The following is a 16,961-nucleotide window of genomic DNA, read 5'->3' as shown; positions in this document are numbered from 1 at the left end:
TGTTTTGGCGGCTCTGGGCTGGGGATTCGAACCCGCCACCTTAGGTGTACGTGGCTGGCGCCTTAGCCGGTTGAGCTATAGGCGCCGAGCCAAGTCTTTCTTCTAATAGAAAATTTCCACCTTGGGAAATAAAGATAAGGGAGGAGATGATCACTGAACTTTAGACTCATCTCTTCATGTACCTTGTTGGGTAGTCTGTAACACTTCAAATTTAACTTGTTCCAAACAGAAATGATTAGCTTACATTCTACCCCCTCCTCACCTAGGACCCAAACCAAATACCTCACCTTTAGACCAGCAGGTCTCAACCTGTGGGTTGCAACCCACAGGAACTATATTAAAGGGCTGCACATTAGGAAGGTCGAGAACACTGCTTTAGACTATGAAACATCTCTCTCCCTTAGACAATGAAACATCAGTATTATCAATTTTATTTTGAACTACCTGTCAAATTCATCCTCTCCTTTCTTGCAGCTGTTGCCTTAATCTAACTCATTTGACAACTAGACTGTTGTAATAGGCTTGTGACTGGTAGGTCTCTGCCTCCAATCTTTCCTTCTAATTCATTGACATAGTATGCAGACAGAATGTCTTTGCAAAGTGTCAGTCTGAACGAGGTATTAAGCCTTGCCTGAAACCCATCAAAGGCCTCATTGTTTATAGAATATAAAACTGTTTACTGGTGAAATATCATTTTATGTGTGAGCATCTTTGCCCACCCTTTTCCCTTTGCCTCAATTGCCTCTTGCCTCTACCTTTATTCTACCTGATAAACTAGACATCTTTCAGAATCTATGTGGGGTATCCTTTTAACCTAAAGATCCTTCTGTGCTACCTTTTCATCTTACATGTACCCTTGTGATACCCAAAATATACTGTAATTTGTCTGTTTAAATGTCTGCCACTAGGCTGTGATCTCTAGAAAGTGGTGGCTTTGTAGTACACAGCTTTGTATCTACCTTTCAGTCCTTTCACACTGCCTGTTGCATAGGACACACATAACAAAGATTAGATTGGTAAACCGATCCTTTTAGCCTATGATAGTAGAATTCCCCAAGTTTGCTTTCTAGAATTGTACAGCAGATGGCACTAATAGGCCACTTTACACAATCCCCTTCCCTAAAATGGTTTTTATACCAACCTTATCTGACTTTGACCTCATCCTAAAAGCCAATATTCATACCATTACAGGTGAAATCTCCTGCTTCTTCCCTCAGCCAAATAGCAAAGATAGCAAAATGACTTAGCAGCTTGGTCTCTGCAAGAATGGAGTGGCAAATGTCCAGCAAAAGGTGCAGTTATAGGAATATTCTCTTTGTCTTTATTTATTCCTGGCAATTAGGGGTTTTTTCTTTTCCTATTTTTGTTGTTGTAATGAGAGAGCTTTACTTGTTGATGGTGCCGCATTTCTGTCTACTCCAAAAGGAAAGAAAGAAACTGGTGAATTAGAGAAAAGATGATTATGATTCTGGAGGTGAGGGGAAGCTGAGCAGTCACATAAAGTTGCTGGTGGGCAGGCAAAGAGTTGGCCTTCCTCCTCACAGTGGAGTGGCCTGGGCAAATTTTCTGGACACTAGAGCCCTAAGTTAGGTTCTTGTGTGTTTCGTCGCGGCTAATATGAAGAATGTACCCAGTACTTGTTGCATGGGAATTTCCAGGCCACTGGGTGGGTGTGACTTTGACTTTGTGGTTTTCTGCTTCCCAGAAAAGAGCAGAAAGCCTTATCAGATAGTCAGTCTTAGGAGTCTTACTACACTTACCCCGCCAGTGTCTTCTTTGGACACCAGGATTAAAACCTATTCAGTGGAAAGGATTTGAGCTAAACATCTTAACCTCCATATAAATATGTTGGAGACCAGCACCAAACTATACCATGAGTTCCCTCCCAGTGGCTGGCAGAGACAGAAGGATGAGGGAAAAATGAATAGGCAAGACATGAAGAGAAAGTTTTTTAAAGAGCTGGGTCAGGGGACTGTCCACCTTTAAATGTGAGGACCAAGGATAAATCCCTTGCTCTGGGCTAGCTCTTTTTTTATTACACACATTAAACCTGGAGGGGGAAGGCTACTGTACCCTTATGTCATGGTTCTTGTTGGGCTTGCATTTTCTTTTTCTTTTTTTTTTTTTTTTTTTTGAGACGGAGCCTCAAGCTGTCGTCTTGGGTAGGGTGCCGTGGCATCACAGCTCATAGCAATCTCCAACTCCTGGGCTCAAGCAAGTCTCCTGCCTCCGCCTCCCAAGTAGCTGGGACCACAGGCGCCCCACAACGCCTGGCTATTTTTTTTGGTTGCAGCCATCATTATTGTTTGGCGGGCCCAGGTTGGATTCAAACCCACCACCTTAGGTGTATGTGGCTGGCACTTTAGCCACTTGAGTCACAGGCGCTGAGCCCGGGTTTGCATTTTCTAACCAAACTATTTCTTTAACTAAACTACCTTAATTGCATTGATTTACTTCTTTTATCACTCTACATAAATATACATTAAAGACTGGGAATTTTGAAACTGGAAGTGATTTTATGAATCATTTGTGTATCATCTCTCAGGACCTTTTGTGCCTAAAGCCCTGTTCTTTCACATTGAACAGAGCTGTGAAAGGAAGAAATATATATGGGTTTTGGTGTTAGACTTACCAGTATTTAGATTCAAATCATACCATTTACAGGCCAGCTATGCCCTTTTTAATATCTCCCTTTCCTCATAAGTGAAATAATAATGCTTTTCCTTAGGGTTGTCTTGAGCATTAGAAGTGATAGTTGTCAAAAACTTTTCACAGTGTAGCTGGCACAGTCTCATCACTTAATTGATAATGTGGTTATCCTGAAACACTGTTTCTGTTAAAGGGATTTTAGGATATGGGGAATAGGTTAGAGGGAGAATTTGGGGAGTCCTTTCTATATCTAAAGGAGTATTTGTGAGAGCTTTTTATAACACTCTGATTAATTTGATGAAAACGTTGGAACATATCAGCATAGCCATTTAATTGTAAATTCTTTTTTGGCACCTAGGTCCTAAGTCTTCTAGGCTGTGAGAGAATTGTATACAGAGAGAAAGCCAAAAGTATTTTTCCTTAGCTTCTGGAACCTTCTGATGACATTGAGGGTTTTTTTGTTCAGGTTTTTTCTAACCACCTCAGGCACTCTGCCACTTTCCTGAAGTGTGAATTGCCTGCTGTCAGCCTGGAGTTCTCACCTCCGCAATCCTGGCTGCAGGCATATTTGCATATTGGATGCTGTGTTCTTTAACTCCCTGAGGTTTGAATCCACTTGCAGTCTGTGTGTGAAAGCTGGCTACTTTCAAACCCCTGGACAATTTCAGCTCCAGAAAAACAGAAAATCCTCTACAATAGCTCCATTCACTTTTATGTAAATGGAACTCTTCGGGAAAACACTGGGCAATTTCCCAGGGCCCCAGAACATACTCAAACATTTGTTTGAGTGGGAGGTGGGGAAATAGTTCTTTTGAGTGCATGAACATCTGTTGAGAGCTGCTGTGCTGGGTCCCAAGGAAACAGAGCTTATAGTCTGGCTCTTCCCAGCCAGAGATACTGACAGAGATTTACCATACTTGGTAGGTATATGTGTGGTGGCTTTCTCTTGTATCTATTTAACTAAACTGAATTCCCATGATTCCCTTCCTATATGGTTCCAGGTTAGGAATGCCCACAAGAAAATTTTGTGTGATATTTTGAAAGCTGAAGAGATGCAGCAGCCAGTATATTGTGAGTAAGGTACCAGGCATGGTAGCAAAATGTACACTTTGACACTGCACATAGGCCTGCAGCTCTCCCAGCTCCTGCTGAATCTCCTCCTTCAGCTCTTCTGAGTCCTGTGCCAGGTGTGCATTCAGCTCTGTGACAAAGCACTCCACTTTCTCTCATAGATCACGTGAGTCACTGAGCTTAGACATGGTGAAAAGATATCCCAATTTTTTTCTCACAGGTTGCAGTTTGTCCTTGCTCTCCTCCTTTCACATTCAGTTTTCTTCCTGACTGTAGGCCTACAGAGACTGACCTACAGAGACTTCAGACCTAACTCCAAATGCAGTGGCAACAGAGGTGCATGGATTTTTCTACCAATTTCCATAGTTGCAGAAGGTTCAGTCCTTATAATAAATCCTTAGTTTTCATAGCTTTTGCATAGCATAGCTCATAGCTTTTGGTTCTTTGATCAATCCTATTAGAAGTTTGTTTGGTGGTGTGATTTAGAAGCCAGAAAGCTTCACAGAGGAGGTAGAATGTCTGCTGTTTTTGAAAGCTTGAAGAGAAGGTTGCATGTATGGAGTGGGTGGGAGGAATTCTGGAGAACAGCTGGTTCAAGTCAATCAATTGAAAGGGCAGTGAGGACTTCTACTTTTCTAGAAGAACCTTCCTCTCTAAGAGTACAGAACATAGGTGGAGAGTGAGCATCTAATCCTAGCTCTTCTGGTCTCATTGAGATGAACAGTTAACTGATAGGGTTCTTAGGTGTGGTTACCCCTATAAATGAGCATCCATTAAAATACATTCTTGCTAGGACGCGCCCTTGTCACTACTCTAAGATTCCTCCCCTCCCCACCACTACATAAGAAAATAGTGGTCCACTTTCCTCTTCCCAGTGGGTCAACATGGCCATCCCAGTCCTATCTTTCTTGGCTTCCCATGCAGGCATCTTTGCCTCACCATGCTGTTTTGGTGGTGGCAGTGATATGGAGGAACCCTTTGGGGCTTCCTATCCTAAGCAGGGCATTGTGCTCTCTAGTCCTGGATCCCTAAGCATCTAGGAATTCTAACATTCATTCAATGGTACCTGAGGCAGGAACAAGGTACTCTACATCTGTAACTTTCCATACTTTTTAAGCATCTTTATAGTGAGAGCATGGGATCAGTTACTTGTTTCTACCTGAACCAGGAACCAGTAATTTGAAATTTTTGTTCATCGGTTCTATGGTAACAAGATGCTGCTTTCTTCTGGCTTCCAGAGTGGGGAAAATTCTAGACATATAATGGGAGTTTAGGAAAATAGAACACAATGTTTAATAAAAGCCTGGTACCACTTTATATATGAATTTTTAAAACTCAAAAAATTGCATTATGCTCACTATTTGGAACTATACTTTTTCCCCTTAATATCTCTGAAAATCTTTTCTTATAAGCAGTACATTTGTTTCTCCCTTGTTTTTTTAATGGCATCATAATATTCCATCATCATTCCTATATTGATGGATATGACGTTTCTGACTTTTTTCTCTTAGAGATTGTAAACAAGGTTGTAGTGAACATCCTCATGTATACATCTTGAACATTTATTTCTGTGAGAGTGCCTACAAATGGAATTACTAGATTTAAGGGAATAGACATTTTATATTTTGATAATTATTACTAAACTGCCCTCCTAAGGGGATATGCTATCTTACTCTTCCACCAATAGTATATTAAAGCACAGACTATTTCAAAACACCCTTTGGGATTACTTCCAATCCTTAAAAACTTTTGCTATAGGTTTAGAAGGATATAGAAAGGTCCTGTTGTTGGATTTTTTTTTTTTTTTATGAGAAACCACTGTTCCCTAGAGTAACATTATCATCTGTTGGCAGTCCTGAATATTGCTCTGGAATAGGTTTCTGCTTAAACCTGATTTTTATGCCTTTGACAGCCACAAGCTCATCTTTATTGAATGCTAACAAAGGGGCTATGGGAGATAGCAAATCCTAATCCAAGAGCCCTCTCTGCATGAGCTCTATTCCTGAGCTCCAGCTCTTTCTGTGTCCTTGCTAACATCCTCAGGCCTTATCCTGCCTGGGCCACTTTCCTAGGCCTTCACTGCATTTGAGACACCTGGCTTTCTTTCAGTCCTACCGCCCCTACCTTAGGATCTTTGCCCATGCTATTTCCACTTGGAGTGTGCTCTGTCTTCTCCTTCCACTTACTGATTTACCTTTGACTCATCTATTGCTTCTCTGCTCAAACATCCCTTCTTTTAGGAACCCTTCCTTAATCCCTCAGACAAGGTCAGGTTACCCGTCACACATTTTTCCTTTGTAGCATATACCTTATAGACAATTTGTTTTTTGTTAAGACTGCAAGAGTTAAAGTTAAATTTACACATGTAAGCTTTCTTTCCAGTGGAAACACTACATGGCAGTTCGTATTTGAACACTGGCATAACACACACAGCCCCTCATTCTATTTGGCACAGGTACACTCAATATTTTATATTAAGTATAATTTCTACTTTATTTTTTTCCAAAGGATAATTTTTCTTCAGTCCTCAAAGACGTAACTCCCTACATGGGTTTTGGTGGAGGTCGTGGGCAGTACCCACAGGTCTAAATTGGAGTAGGGGTGTTTGGTTTTTGTGGGTGATTGTAAAAGAGGTAGCAATTGTTTTTTGATATATTGAACTATTTGATTAAAGTCTGCCTCTCCCATTAGAGTATTAGCTGCGTGAGGGCAAAGGCCTAGAGCAGTGCTTAGTACATAGTAGATGTTCAATATTTGTTGAATGAATGAATGACACAGATTTTTCTTTATCAGCACATTATATAAAAGATTTTTGTTATCTTGATTATACATCCCCTTCAGATGAATTTTCTTTTCACTTGCACAGATACTTTCACTTTTCTCCTTTCCTTGTCTTTTTTTTTTTTTTTTTTGAGACAGAGTCTTACTATATCACCCTCGGTAGAGTGCCGTAATGTCACAGCTTGCAGCAATCTCCAACTCTTGGGCTTGAGTGATTCTCTTGCCTCAGCCTCCCAAGTAGCTGGGACTACAGGCACCTGCCACAACACCTGGCTATTTTCTTCTTGCAGTTGTCATTGTTGTTTAGCTGTCCCGGGCCAGGCTGGAACCTGCCAGCCTCAGTTCATGTGGCTGACGCTATAACCACTGTGCTATGGGCAACGAGCCCTTTCCTTTTCTTTTTGTTGTGGTTGACTTTTTGTTCTAAAATGGGAAACTCTTTATTGTATTGCTGATCATAAAATTAATACATGTTCTTTGTAAAATTTCATACTGTACAGAAATATATGGATCAGAAAATGAAAGTCTCCCCAAAATCTCATCTTTCAGAAACCACTATTTCTAGATATTTTCTACACACATATAGAAATATATTATTGAGTCTAATTATGTCCCAGGCACTATTCTAACGTGCTTTTGCAGAAATTAAATGATGTAATTCTCACAGCAACCCTTTGAGGTGGAGCTGTCATTATCCTATTTCAACAGAGGAGGAACTGAGGAACAAGGTCAGATTACCCATCACACATTTTTTGGAGGTTACACAGCTGATAAGTGTCAGAGCTAGAACCTGAACCCAGGCTCCAGAATCATGCTTTTGATCCCTATGCTAGTTTGTCTCTGATGGGGTGGAAAAGAGACTTTCTACTATGGGTGCCCCTTTGTGCTTCAAATTTGGACCCTGTGAATGTATAACATATTCAAAAACATGGATAAAATAAGGACTCAAAAACCAACAAAATTTTTTACTTAAGCTACCCTCCTTAGGTAGCCCTTCTGAATCATCAGAATGTAGGCTGAGAGAAATGGGATTGTAGGTTTGACAATAGTACTTTTACTACAGCTCGCCCATTCTGAGCACCTCTCTTAGTTCATTGTGTTTGCTTCTGAGGTTCTGCAGTCCCGTACCAAACACACACCAGCCCTAGGTTTTATAGGGAGACCTGGAGGAGTTGTAGTAGAGGCTATACTAACTAAGGGTAGTCGCCAGAGTCCTATAGTTACACACAAAGGTCTGTCTCTGATTCTTGGATCCCCTCCATTGGTCCTTGGGATGCTGCCTTTTTTCTGTGGGTTATTAGATCACTGTTAGTTAATCTGTGTTACTCTCTAGCACCAAAGTTGTACCTTATAGTATGATCTTCCTGTTCCGTGTAACTTCTCAATGTTCTATATCTTCTTTGTTAAGTCATTAGATAGAACATGGCCCTAAGAGCATGTGGCTTGATCATCTTTCGAAGACGCCGCATCCCCAAATTGGACAACAATGCAATTGAATTTCTACTGCTGCAGGCATCAGATGGCATTCATCACTGGACTCCTCCCAAAGGTGTGAGGCCAGAGTGGCTGGCTCTTGGGAAACTGCCAAGTGTTGTTCAGAAATCCACCCTGACAGGCCCTTCACAAGGCTAGTTTCTCAAATGACTATGCAATAGGAGGGGGTGGAGTGGGTAGGAGTCCTTGATCCTTCCTACATACAACATCTCCAGGCCAGGGCATAGCAGAGCTGGAAATAGAATTCTGTGACTAAATTCCAGAGCAGCGATAGCACCTGGTGTTTTTGTGAGTATCATTCGCCAGCTCTCCAGCCTCTGTGGTAAATGGCTAGATAGGAGAAAAACCACTGGGCTGGGAATTGGGGCCTTTGGTGTTGAGTCATGTCTGAGCTGTGTGCCCACCTTTCTGGGCTTTGAGTTTTCTGTCAAACAAGAGGCTGACAAGAAAATCCTGTTTTCTTCCAGCCCTGTCTCTGATTTAATTTGATTAAGTTCTTTTAACTCTTAGTTCAGTATCCCCATCACTAGGTTTTTCTTCTTTAACTAAACACACAGAGAGTGTGAGTTCTGGAGTATTTCTAAACATGGTTGTGTTTTGAGTTGGAGCATGGAAGAAGGTGGGTTCACTAATCATAGATTCTTCTGCAACCTCTGGCAGGAGTGGAGGAGTGATGAGATGGGATGACCTTCCTCAGACAAGGGAGCTGTGAAGATGACAGAGATGTGAGGCTTGCAGCTTAACCATCACTCAGCACCCAGGGTGGAGCTGGCCAAATCTCTTCAGGTCACAATAGTGAAGACTAGTGGCTTGAGGCCTGACACCAGGCTAAGATCACTTTGTAAGGTGGCTGGTTTTTACCCACTGGCATTTTTGACCCTATCTCTAAGAGTAAGAAAGCTTTGGTCAGATGGTCCTGAAAGAGAAGCCAGGCTGTGTAGGGAGAAAAGGGAAAAAAGAGCTGTCCTTGGCTGGGGCCATTGGGATGGTCCCAGTGAGCAGGGACAGATTATTTCTCTGGAACCTGCTGGGATGGGGAGCCCAAAGTGAACAGCCCAGAGGCCCTTCCAGGGTAGAAGGAAAACAAGGACATGGCAACAAGAAATAAATTTTTAACATTTGAATTATACTGGGGAGAAACAGGGTGAAAAAAAGAGATGGAAGTGTCACAAATACTATGAATAGGAATATTCACACTTGCCTCCTGATCACTTAAGTCATACTTTATGGCTCCTCTTATACTTTATGGTTCCTCTCACTACAAGATGTCAAAGGACCTGTCCTAATCTCCTCCTCCTTGGACTTGGGGAGAAGTTACTTGGTTAACACTGATGGGCAGAATATTGAATAGATTCCTCTGGGAGGGGTATGTTCAGAGACTCCCACATTCCTCTAAGGGGAGATAATGCATCCTTAATCATTGCCACTTCTCACCACTAGCATCTTTCCTACCCCGCCTCCCACAATGCATTACCTATCTGTCTTTATGTACATCACTATAGGAGAAAATTCTCCCCAAACCATGAACTAAAATGGGTTTTAAGTGCTAAGTTCCTGGTTGTTTTTTGTGTAGCAGCAACTGACTTATGGCACTGTGGAATCCTGGGGCAAAGGAGAGCTAGGTTATAGCCCCATCTCCAAACCAAGGAAGGAACAGCTAAAAGTTCCTGCTCCCCATAAGCTCCTGAACCAGGAGGCTACCTACCCTCAGCAACTTGCTGAAACCATGTGTAGACAGAGGCTGCCAGACCCTCCCCAGTCTTTCTTTTTCCCTCTGGGGAAGCTGAAAAATGGTGGGAAGAGTCTAGAGGTAAAGCTGAGGGCTGCTCCAGTCTGCAAAGCTTCAGATTCTCCTATAACAGTTTCTTGGCAGCTGTCTTCTTAGGTTCAGGTCTTGCCAACATATTTTCTTAGAACTGGCTCTTAGCTTGTCCTTAGTCTAAGTTCCCATCAGGATTTTCCTTGTGAAACTGAAATCTGGCCTTGCTCAGTTAGAAAGATGAAAACAATTTGGAAAAAGTCTTGATAGCTACTTGGAAACAGCTGCTGGGCAGCCGTGCAGGGTTTTGAGCCTCTCTTTTGGTTCTGAAACTTCAGGGTCCAACTGTAGATAGCGTTAAGTCCTCACTGGATTGTAGACGAAGTACTCTCTTTTTAGTAGCTCCCACCTGCTAAGAGGGGATTGCCCCTCTTTGGAAAAATCACTTTTAGGTCTCCAAGGAAAAAGTGGCCCCTGAGAACATGGGATAATGAGAGCTCCATAGAATAAGAAAGCAGAAGTCTGAGGGAGACCATCTCTCTCACCATCAAAGAGTAGTATACTAAATCTGGCTTGCCAAGTACATAATCTGTTTTACTCTCTGCAGAGAAGATGAAGTGGGAAGGAGAGATTGCTCAAACCACGAGAACCAGATACTACCTGCCCTGCACCCCCTTCCTAGGCATGTTAGGATATTGCCAATCCCCAGGCTTCCCTTTAGCTTAGAACACCTAGAAAATTCACTGAAGACCCAATCTTTAAATCATAGGGCCTAGAAAACTCAGTTTTGGGGACTGTTAAAGATTTCCTCATTTTGTTCATCTTTTCTCCTAACCAGGCCATGTGGATCCAGGAGAGGATGACTTGGAAACAGCATTGAGGGAGACTCACGAGGAAGCGGGCATAGAAGGAAGCCAGCTGACCATCATTGAGGGGTTCAGAAGGGAGCTCAATTATGTGGCCAGGAAGAAGCCTAAAACAGTCATTTACTGGCTGGCGGAAGTGAAAGACTACGATGTGGAGATCCGCCTCTCCCCTGAGCACCAGGCTTACCGCTGGCTGGGGCTGGACGAGGCCTGCCAGTTGGCTCAGTTCAAAGAAATGAAGGCAGCACTCCAGGAAGGACACCAGTTTCTCTGTTCCACAGAAGCCTGAGTTGACCGGACTCAGTAGGGTCAGTTGCTTTGGTAGGATCCTTGAGAGACTTCTGAGATGAATTCATCCTCAGGTCCAAGAAAGGTTGTTCTGGTCTTTGGCTAATTCACAGCCAAAAGCAGATAGGTTAGTGAAATCAGCTCAGGAATCTTAGATGAGAGCAAGCAAAAATCTCAGCTGACTGGAAAGAAAGGCAGAGGAGGGGTGAAAATTTTAAAAGGCCAGGCCCAGTAAGTGTATCATTATACTTTATAAATAAACCTCAAGCAGCTTGTCTGTCATCCTAACCTGTTGTGCTTATTTCTTGGACTATTGCCTTTGGTGGGGAGAAGCAGCTAAAGTGAACCAGAGCTCTGACTTTAACCACAGGGAATCCTGTGTCCATATACTCACCCTACCCCAGAGTAGCTAAGGGAAAGAGTCCAAGTGAGAGAGACCCAGCACTGCCTGAGTGGGTCTTCTATCTCTGGAACTCCAAGAACTCTCATCCTACCCTATCAGTGTCCCTAAGACTTTGTGACCCATAGTCAGAATTTCCAAGAAAATGGGAATGGAATGCAGAAATTGAGTCTGTTCTACTTACTGAGTATTGCTCCCCAGCACCGGGCACATATATTCTAGGTGCTCAGTAAATATTTTCTTTTAATGTTGAGATAGAGTCTCACTTTGTTGCCCTGGGTAGAATGTTGTGGCATCATAGTTTAAGAGCAACCTCAAACTCTTGGGCTTAAAGTGATCCTCTTGCCTTAGCCTCTGGAATAGCTGGAACTAAAGGGACCCTCCACAATGACCTTACCATCAAAGAGCAGTACACTAAATCTGGCTTGCCAGATACAGGGTCTGTTTCACTCTCTGCAGAGGTTTTTTTTTTTTTTCCCCCTCCATTTTTAGTAGAGACAGGGTATTACTCTTGCTCAGGCTGGTCTCAAACTCCTGAGCTGAATCGAACTACCCACCTCAGCCTACCAGAGTGCTGGATTACAGATGTGAGCTAGGGTGCCTGGCCTCAGTAAATATTTAGAGCCCCAAGGAACTTTGGGCTCCCCACATGACAATGGAGAAAGGAAGGACAGGTGATGCTGGATCACCAGGTCAGTGATACACATGCTCTGCCCTCTTAGTTCACACCTGGCACCCAGAGTGATAAGCCTTACCACCCTAACTGAGATCATTAGGAATGAGGCAAGCCCAGTGCCACAAGGCTCTACTGGGTTCCTCAGCAGCCACGGCACTAAATCTGTGCATTTCTTGCCTACAGCTGCCTTCTCACCTTCAGCAAAATCTCATCATTAATGTTTCTCTCTTCCCACCTACTCCCTTTCTGCACAACTCCACTGTAAGACCCAGAGGTGTAGAAGTTGGGTCTCAGCCCTGTTTTCCCCTGCTACTAGGGCTCAAAGAATGCAGGGGCAAGTGTTAGATCCCACAGTCCTTCCAGGAGCTGTTAGCAGCTGGATTCATGTGGATTTTATTAGAGGGTTGTTGCCCAATGAAGTGTAGAAGATTGGAAGGAAAGGGGCATTGTCAAAGGTCAATCTGGATTACCAAGGTCAAGACAGCCACCCCCATAAGAAGGTGAGAGAAACTGCCCAGGTCTTAAGCAGGTTTCCAGATGTTTTTAGTCACTGGTTCTCTGTGCAGACAGGGCAAAAGTACTAGTGAACAGGATCTTGGAGCACAGCCAGTAACCTGAATGGTTTTGTCCTCACCCCTCTGAGCAGTACTCTCTGAAGGAGGCCTGCTGCAGGAAGTTTTTGGAGCTTAATGTTCTCTTTCCAGGCCAGCAGGGACCACATCCCATTGATTTAATAAATGCCTGCTGGGCAGTGGTGCCAAACCACAGACAAGCTGCCTTCTAACAAGGGCTGGCTAGCTCTGTGATTTCAGAATGGAAGGCTATGGAATCTCAAGACTCTAAAGCCTCATACATCAAAGTTAAAAGGGACTTGGGAAAAAACCTGATTTTGCTGCTCATTTTTATGCTGGGGATATTGAGGCTTAATAAGGTAGATGGTCTTGGCAGTAGTCTACATGTTGGGTGCTTTTAGGATGGGGTGCCAGAGGGAAGACTGCTTTAGAATATCTTAAATAACTTTAGAGTAATTCCGCCAGGCCATTCAGAATGTTCCATTAAAACATAGCTTCTTTGGTGAAGGGGTCCCACATAAATAGTATTCCCTATAGGAATAATTGACAGCAGGATGAGACCAAGACATGTTTTGGGAGGTGAAGGTGAGAGAGAGGAACTGAGATGGGATGTGGCAGGAAAGTAGGCTTTGTCACCATGACCACTTTGCTTTTGGCCAGGTGGGCTTATTCAGCCTGAACTCAGAAACCTCAGATTATTATACAATACACCTCCCTTGCCCCCGCAACATCATCCCCAACAACTGGTACAGCAGCTGATGCTGATGCTGCCCTTTGGGTTGGGCCAGGCCTCAGAAAGACCTTAGCAGAGTTGTAACATCTTAGGATGTTACATGTTGAAACTTTTCTTTTAGAGAATGGGGCTGGTCAGGACTGATCTGAAATTGGAGGAGACTCCTGCCCCAGCTCATCTAAGGAAGAGCTCCCCTTGGAATCCAGCCAGTTTGCTAGCCCTTTGGTTTTCAGAGTCTCAGAGTCCCAATTCTTTCCAGGTTCTGAGTATAGAAGTTCAGTAGTTTAAATGACAAGGGCAAGCAAAGATAATGCTGATGTGGTCATCCTTCCACTTCACAAGGATCTTTCCAGGGCACAAGCTTAGGGAATGGAGAGCTAGCAGAGGGTCCTATTATCTCCTGGGGGTGGCTTCACAGGGCAGAGAGTATAGCTTCTTGCTTCTTTCTGTAGGGCTTAGAAGAAAGACCTTCCTAATCTCTCAGTAGAAGTTGGCTTGGGGAAGGATCCTAGATAGGGCCACAATTTTGGAGAGGAGCAGTCTTTGTTTTGAGATATCCTTGTTTAAACATTTTTCTCATCACTTCTATGACTCCTACACTCTTGCCTCCTTCACAAAACTTTTTGAAGATACTCAGAAATTTCTGGTTTCCATTCCCCTTATAGCTACTTCCTCTACCTCAAAACTTACATGGCACCCTAAGAAGTTGCTTCATTTTTTTTTTTAATCTATATCCTGTATTGCTGTTGCTCCTTTAGCTCAGGGACTCCTCTCAGGTGCCCTCTCAAGGTGATCAGTGTTATTGGCCCTCTAGTCCCAGGCCTCCTCCTCCCTCCCTTTCTCACATGTACTGTATACCAGATGCACTCAGGTCACCATTCTTAGACATGCATGCTGAGGCAAGGCACAGGGCTGAGAGAGGTAGTATGGTACCTGAGGCACATGTCTTGCTCTGTTACCACCTTGATATGTGATATTGGGCATCCTCTGATCTTTCTGTGCTTCATTTTCCTCTTTAGAATAAGGGAGTTGGGCCAGATCATGTCTATGATTCCTTCCAGGTCTGACAGTCTGCAGGCTTGGTTTGAATTGACTTCTCAGATTACCGTGTAAAGATCAAAGCCCTGATAGACCCTTCCTCTGTATAATTATTCTATTTTCTAAAATACTAGGTGTGAAGTTATTCACTAACTATTGCTTATGATAACATATAATTTAAAATAACTTGGATATCAGGTTAGTAGGGATTAATAAACTGTGGTACATGCATGATTTGGAATAATATGCAGCCATAAGAAATTTTCATTTCAGGAAGAACAAAAGCAAATGTCATGTAAGCAGATATCTGGTCACCAGTGGAATTAGGGGTTTGACTCCAGGGGTAACCAGCTGGGGGGAAGTAGAGGATGGAGCAGTCAGCAGTCAGTAGCATATTTGCCTACTTGACAGTGATGACTCCCAGAACAAATTCCAGGCCAGAGGGCTGGGGCCAACATGTTTACCTGAAATTTGTTGCAAATAAAGGAAGAGAATGAAACTGTGCTTCCTTCTTGACCTAATCTCCACTTGCAGTGGAGCTAGTACACCTGGTTGAAAAGTGGGAGGGGCATAAACATTCGCCCCTGAAAACTGATCTATTCAGATTTCTTCCATCATCCTTACCCAGAGTCAGCCATATTATTTATTCCTAAGGACAGAAGGGGAATTGTTCTTCCTTGTTCTTCTCTACTTTTTTTTTTTTTTGAGACAGAGTCTCACTATGTAGCCCTCAGTAGAGTGCAGTGGCATCACAGCTCACAGCAACCTCCAACTATTGAGCTTAAGCGAGTCTCTTACCTCAACCTCCCAAGTAGCTGGGACTACAGGTACCTATAATGCCTGGCTATTTTTTTTGTTGTTGCAGCTGTCATCGTTTAGCTGGCTTGGGCCATGTTCAAAACTGCCTAGCCTGTATGTGTCTGGTGTCCTACCCACTGAGCTACCAGTGCTGCCTTTTTTTTTGAGACAGAGTCTAGCTCACAACAACCTCAAACTCTCGGGTTCAAGCAATCCTCTTATCTCAGCCTCCCAAGTAGCTGGGACTACAGGTGCCCACCACGATGCCCAGCTAGTTTTTCTATTTTTGGTAGAGATGGGTCTTGCTTTGCGGAAGCTGGTCTTGAACTCCTAAGCTCAGGTGATCCATCCACCTCAGCCTCCCAGAGTGTTAGGATTACAGGCATGAGCACTGCGCCCAGGCCATTCCTCTCTACTGTTTTGAATGTCTTTTCAAATGGCCTACCTTCTCTGGTGGGAATCAGAGAGTTACAGTGTGAAGAACTATTGTGCAGCTCTGTTTAAGAGTTAGATATGAGAATTAGGATGATTTTAATATGAATTGAATATTAGGTAATATTAGGGAATTATTAATTTTCTTAAACATGAAAAATAGTTGTATAGGAAAATGGCCTTTTCTTAAAAGATACATGCTGAAGAATTTAGAATGAACTGTCACAATGTCTGTAACTTACTTTGATCATGGTTCAGGAAAAAATACACACACACACACACACACACACACACACACGGTGTCCATAAAGTTTCTGTGCTTTAGATATTAAGGTCTTACTATGTTGCTGAGGTTGATCTTGAACTTTTGGCCTCAAATGATTCTCCTGCTTCAGTCTCCCAAAATGCTGGGCTTACATGCATGAACCATTGCACCCAGTAGAGTGAGACTGGTTTTGGCACACTGGGTAAGCAGACAGCTACTTTAGGAGTGATCTCAGCGACAAGTGCTTTCCTGGGAAAGCTTCTGCTTAGCCAAGGTTATCAGTGTAAAGTGCCTTTTAAGCCATCCACATGTCTAAATAAAGCAAATATAGTAAAACTATATATATATATTTTGTTTATTTGTTTGTTTGTTTGTCTGTTTTGTTTAGCAGGCCTGGGCTGGGTTTGAACCCACCAGCCCTGGAGCATGTGGCCATCACCCTAACCACTGAGCTAGAGGCGCCCAGTCAGCAAAACTATATTTTAATAACTATTGATTCAAGATGGTGATACATAGGTGTTCCTCATACTAGATTTTTTTTTTTTTTTTGCAGTTTTGGGCCAGGGGCTGGGTTTGAACCCACCACCTTTGGCATATGGGACCAGCGCCTTACTCCTTTGAGCCACAGGTGCTGCCCCTCATACTAGATTTTTAATTTTTCTTCAATTTTCTAGAATTTTTACTTTTTCTGTATGTTTGAAATTTTGTATAAGAAAACTAAGAGACACTGATTGGGGAGGATCACTCGAGCCTAGGTATTGGAGGGTGTAGTAAGCTATGATTACACCATTACACTCTAGCCTGGGAGATATGGCAAGACCCTGTCTCTAGGAAAAAAGAAAATTTGAGAAACAGTGAGTAATTAGGCAATGAAACTATGAATAGAAAAAAGGCAAGAACTGAGTGGAAAGACAGGGGTGATATTATCTCCTCCTTTCTAATTTTATGAATTTTTATCTCCTCCTTTCTAATTTATGAATTTTTTTATAATGACAATATGTTGCCTTTGTACAAACTATGACTTTTAAAACATTTTATTTCTACTTAAATGAAATTTTTTTTTTTTTTTTTTTTTGAGACAGAGCCTCAAGCTGTCCCCCTGGGTAGAGTGCCGTGGCATTACAGCTCACAGCAACCTC

At 42.8% G+C, this 16,961-nt stretch overlaps 1 protein-coding gene across 3 annotated transcripts in view; it reads left to right on the top strand.

Moving 5' to 3' along the window:
• Positions 1 to 11,196, top strand: part of NUDT2 (nudix hydrolase 2) — a 13,960-nt gene extending 2,764 nt beyond the window's left edge. For 2 of the 3 annotated variants that reach the window (XM_023519363.1, XM_023519362.1), the window contains exons 2-3: positions 7,910 to 8,050; positions 10,593 to 11,196. In XM_023519363.1, coding sequence (XP_023375131.1) covers positions 7,924 to 8,050; positions 10,593 to 10,909 — 444 coding nt within the window. In that variant the 5' untranslated portion in view covers positions 7,910 to 7,923 and the 3' untranslated portion in view covers positions 10,910 to 11,196. Of the gene's footprint in view, positions 1 to 3,814; positions 3,825 to 7,909; positions 8,051 to 10,592 lie in introns of those variants that run through there. The other variant, XM_023519364.1, reaches the window with a different exon arrangement.
• Positions 11,197 to 16,961: the final 5,765 nt, after the last annotated feature.

This window comes from Otolemur garnettii, unplaced genomic scaffold (genome assembly GCF_000181295.1).
Source record: "Otolemur garnettii isolate 467f Iridium unplaced genomic scaffold, OtoGar3 scaffold00172, whole genome shotgun sequence".
NCBI classification, from domain to species: domain Eukaryota; kingdom Metazoa; phylum Chordata; class Mammalia; order Primates; family Galagidae; genus Otolemur; species Otolemur garnettii.
This window is presented reverse-complemented; position numbering and strand designations above follow the sequence as displayed.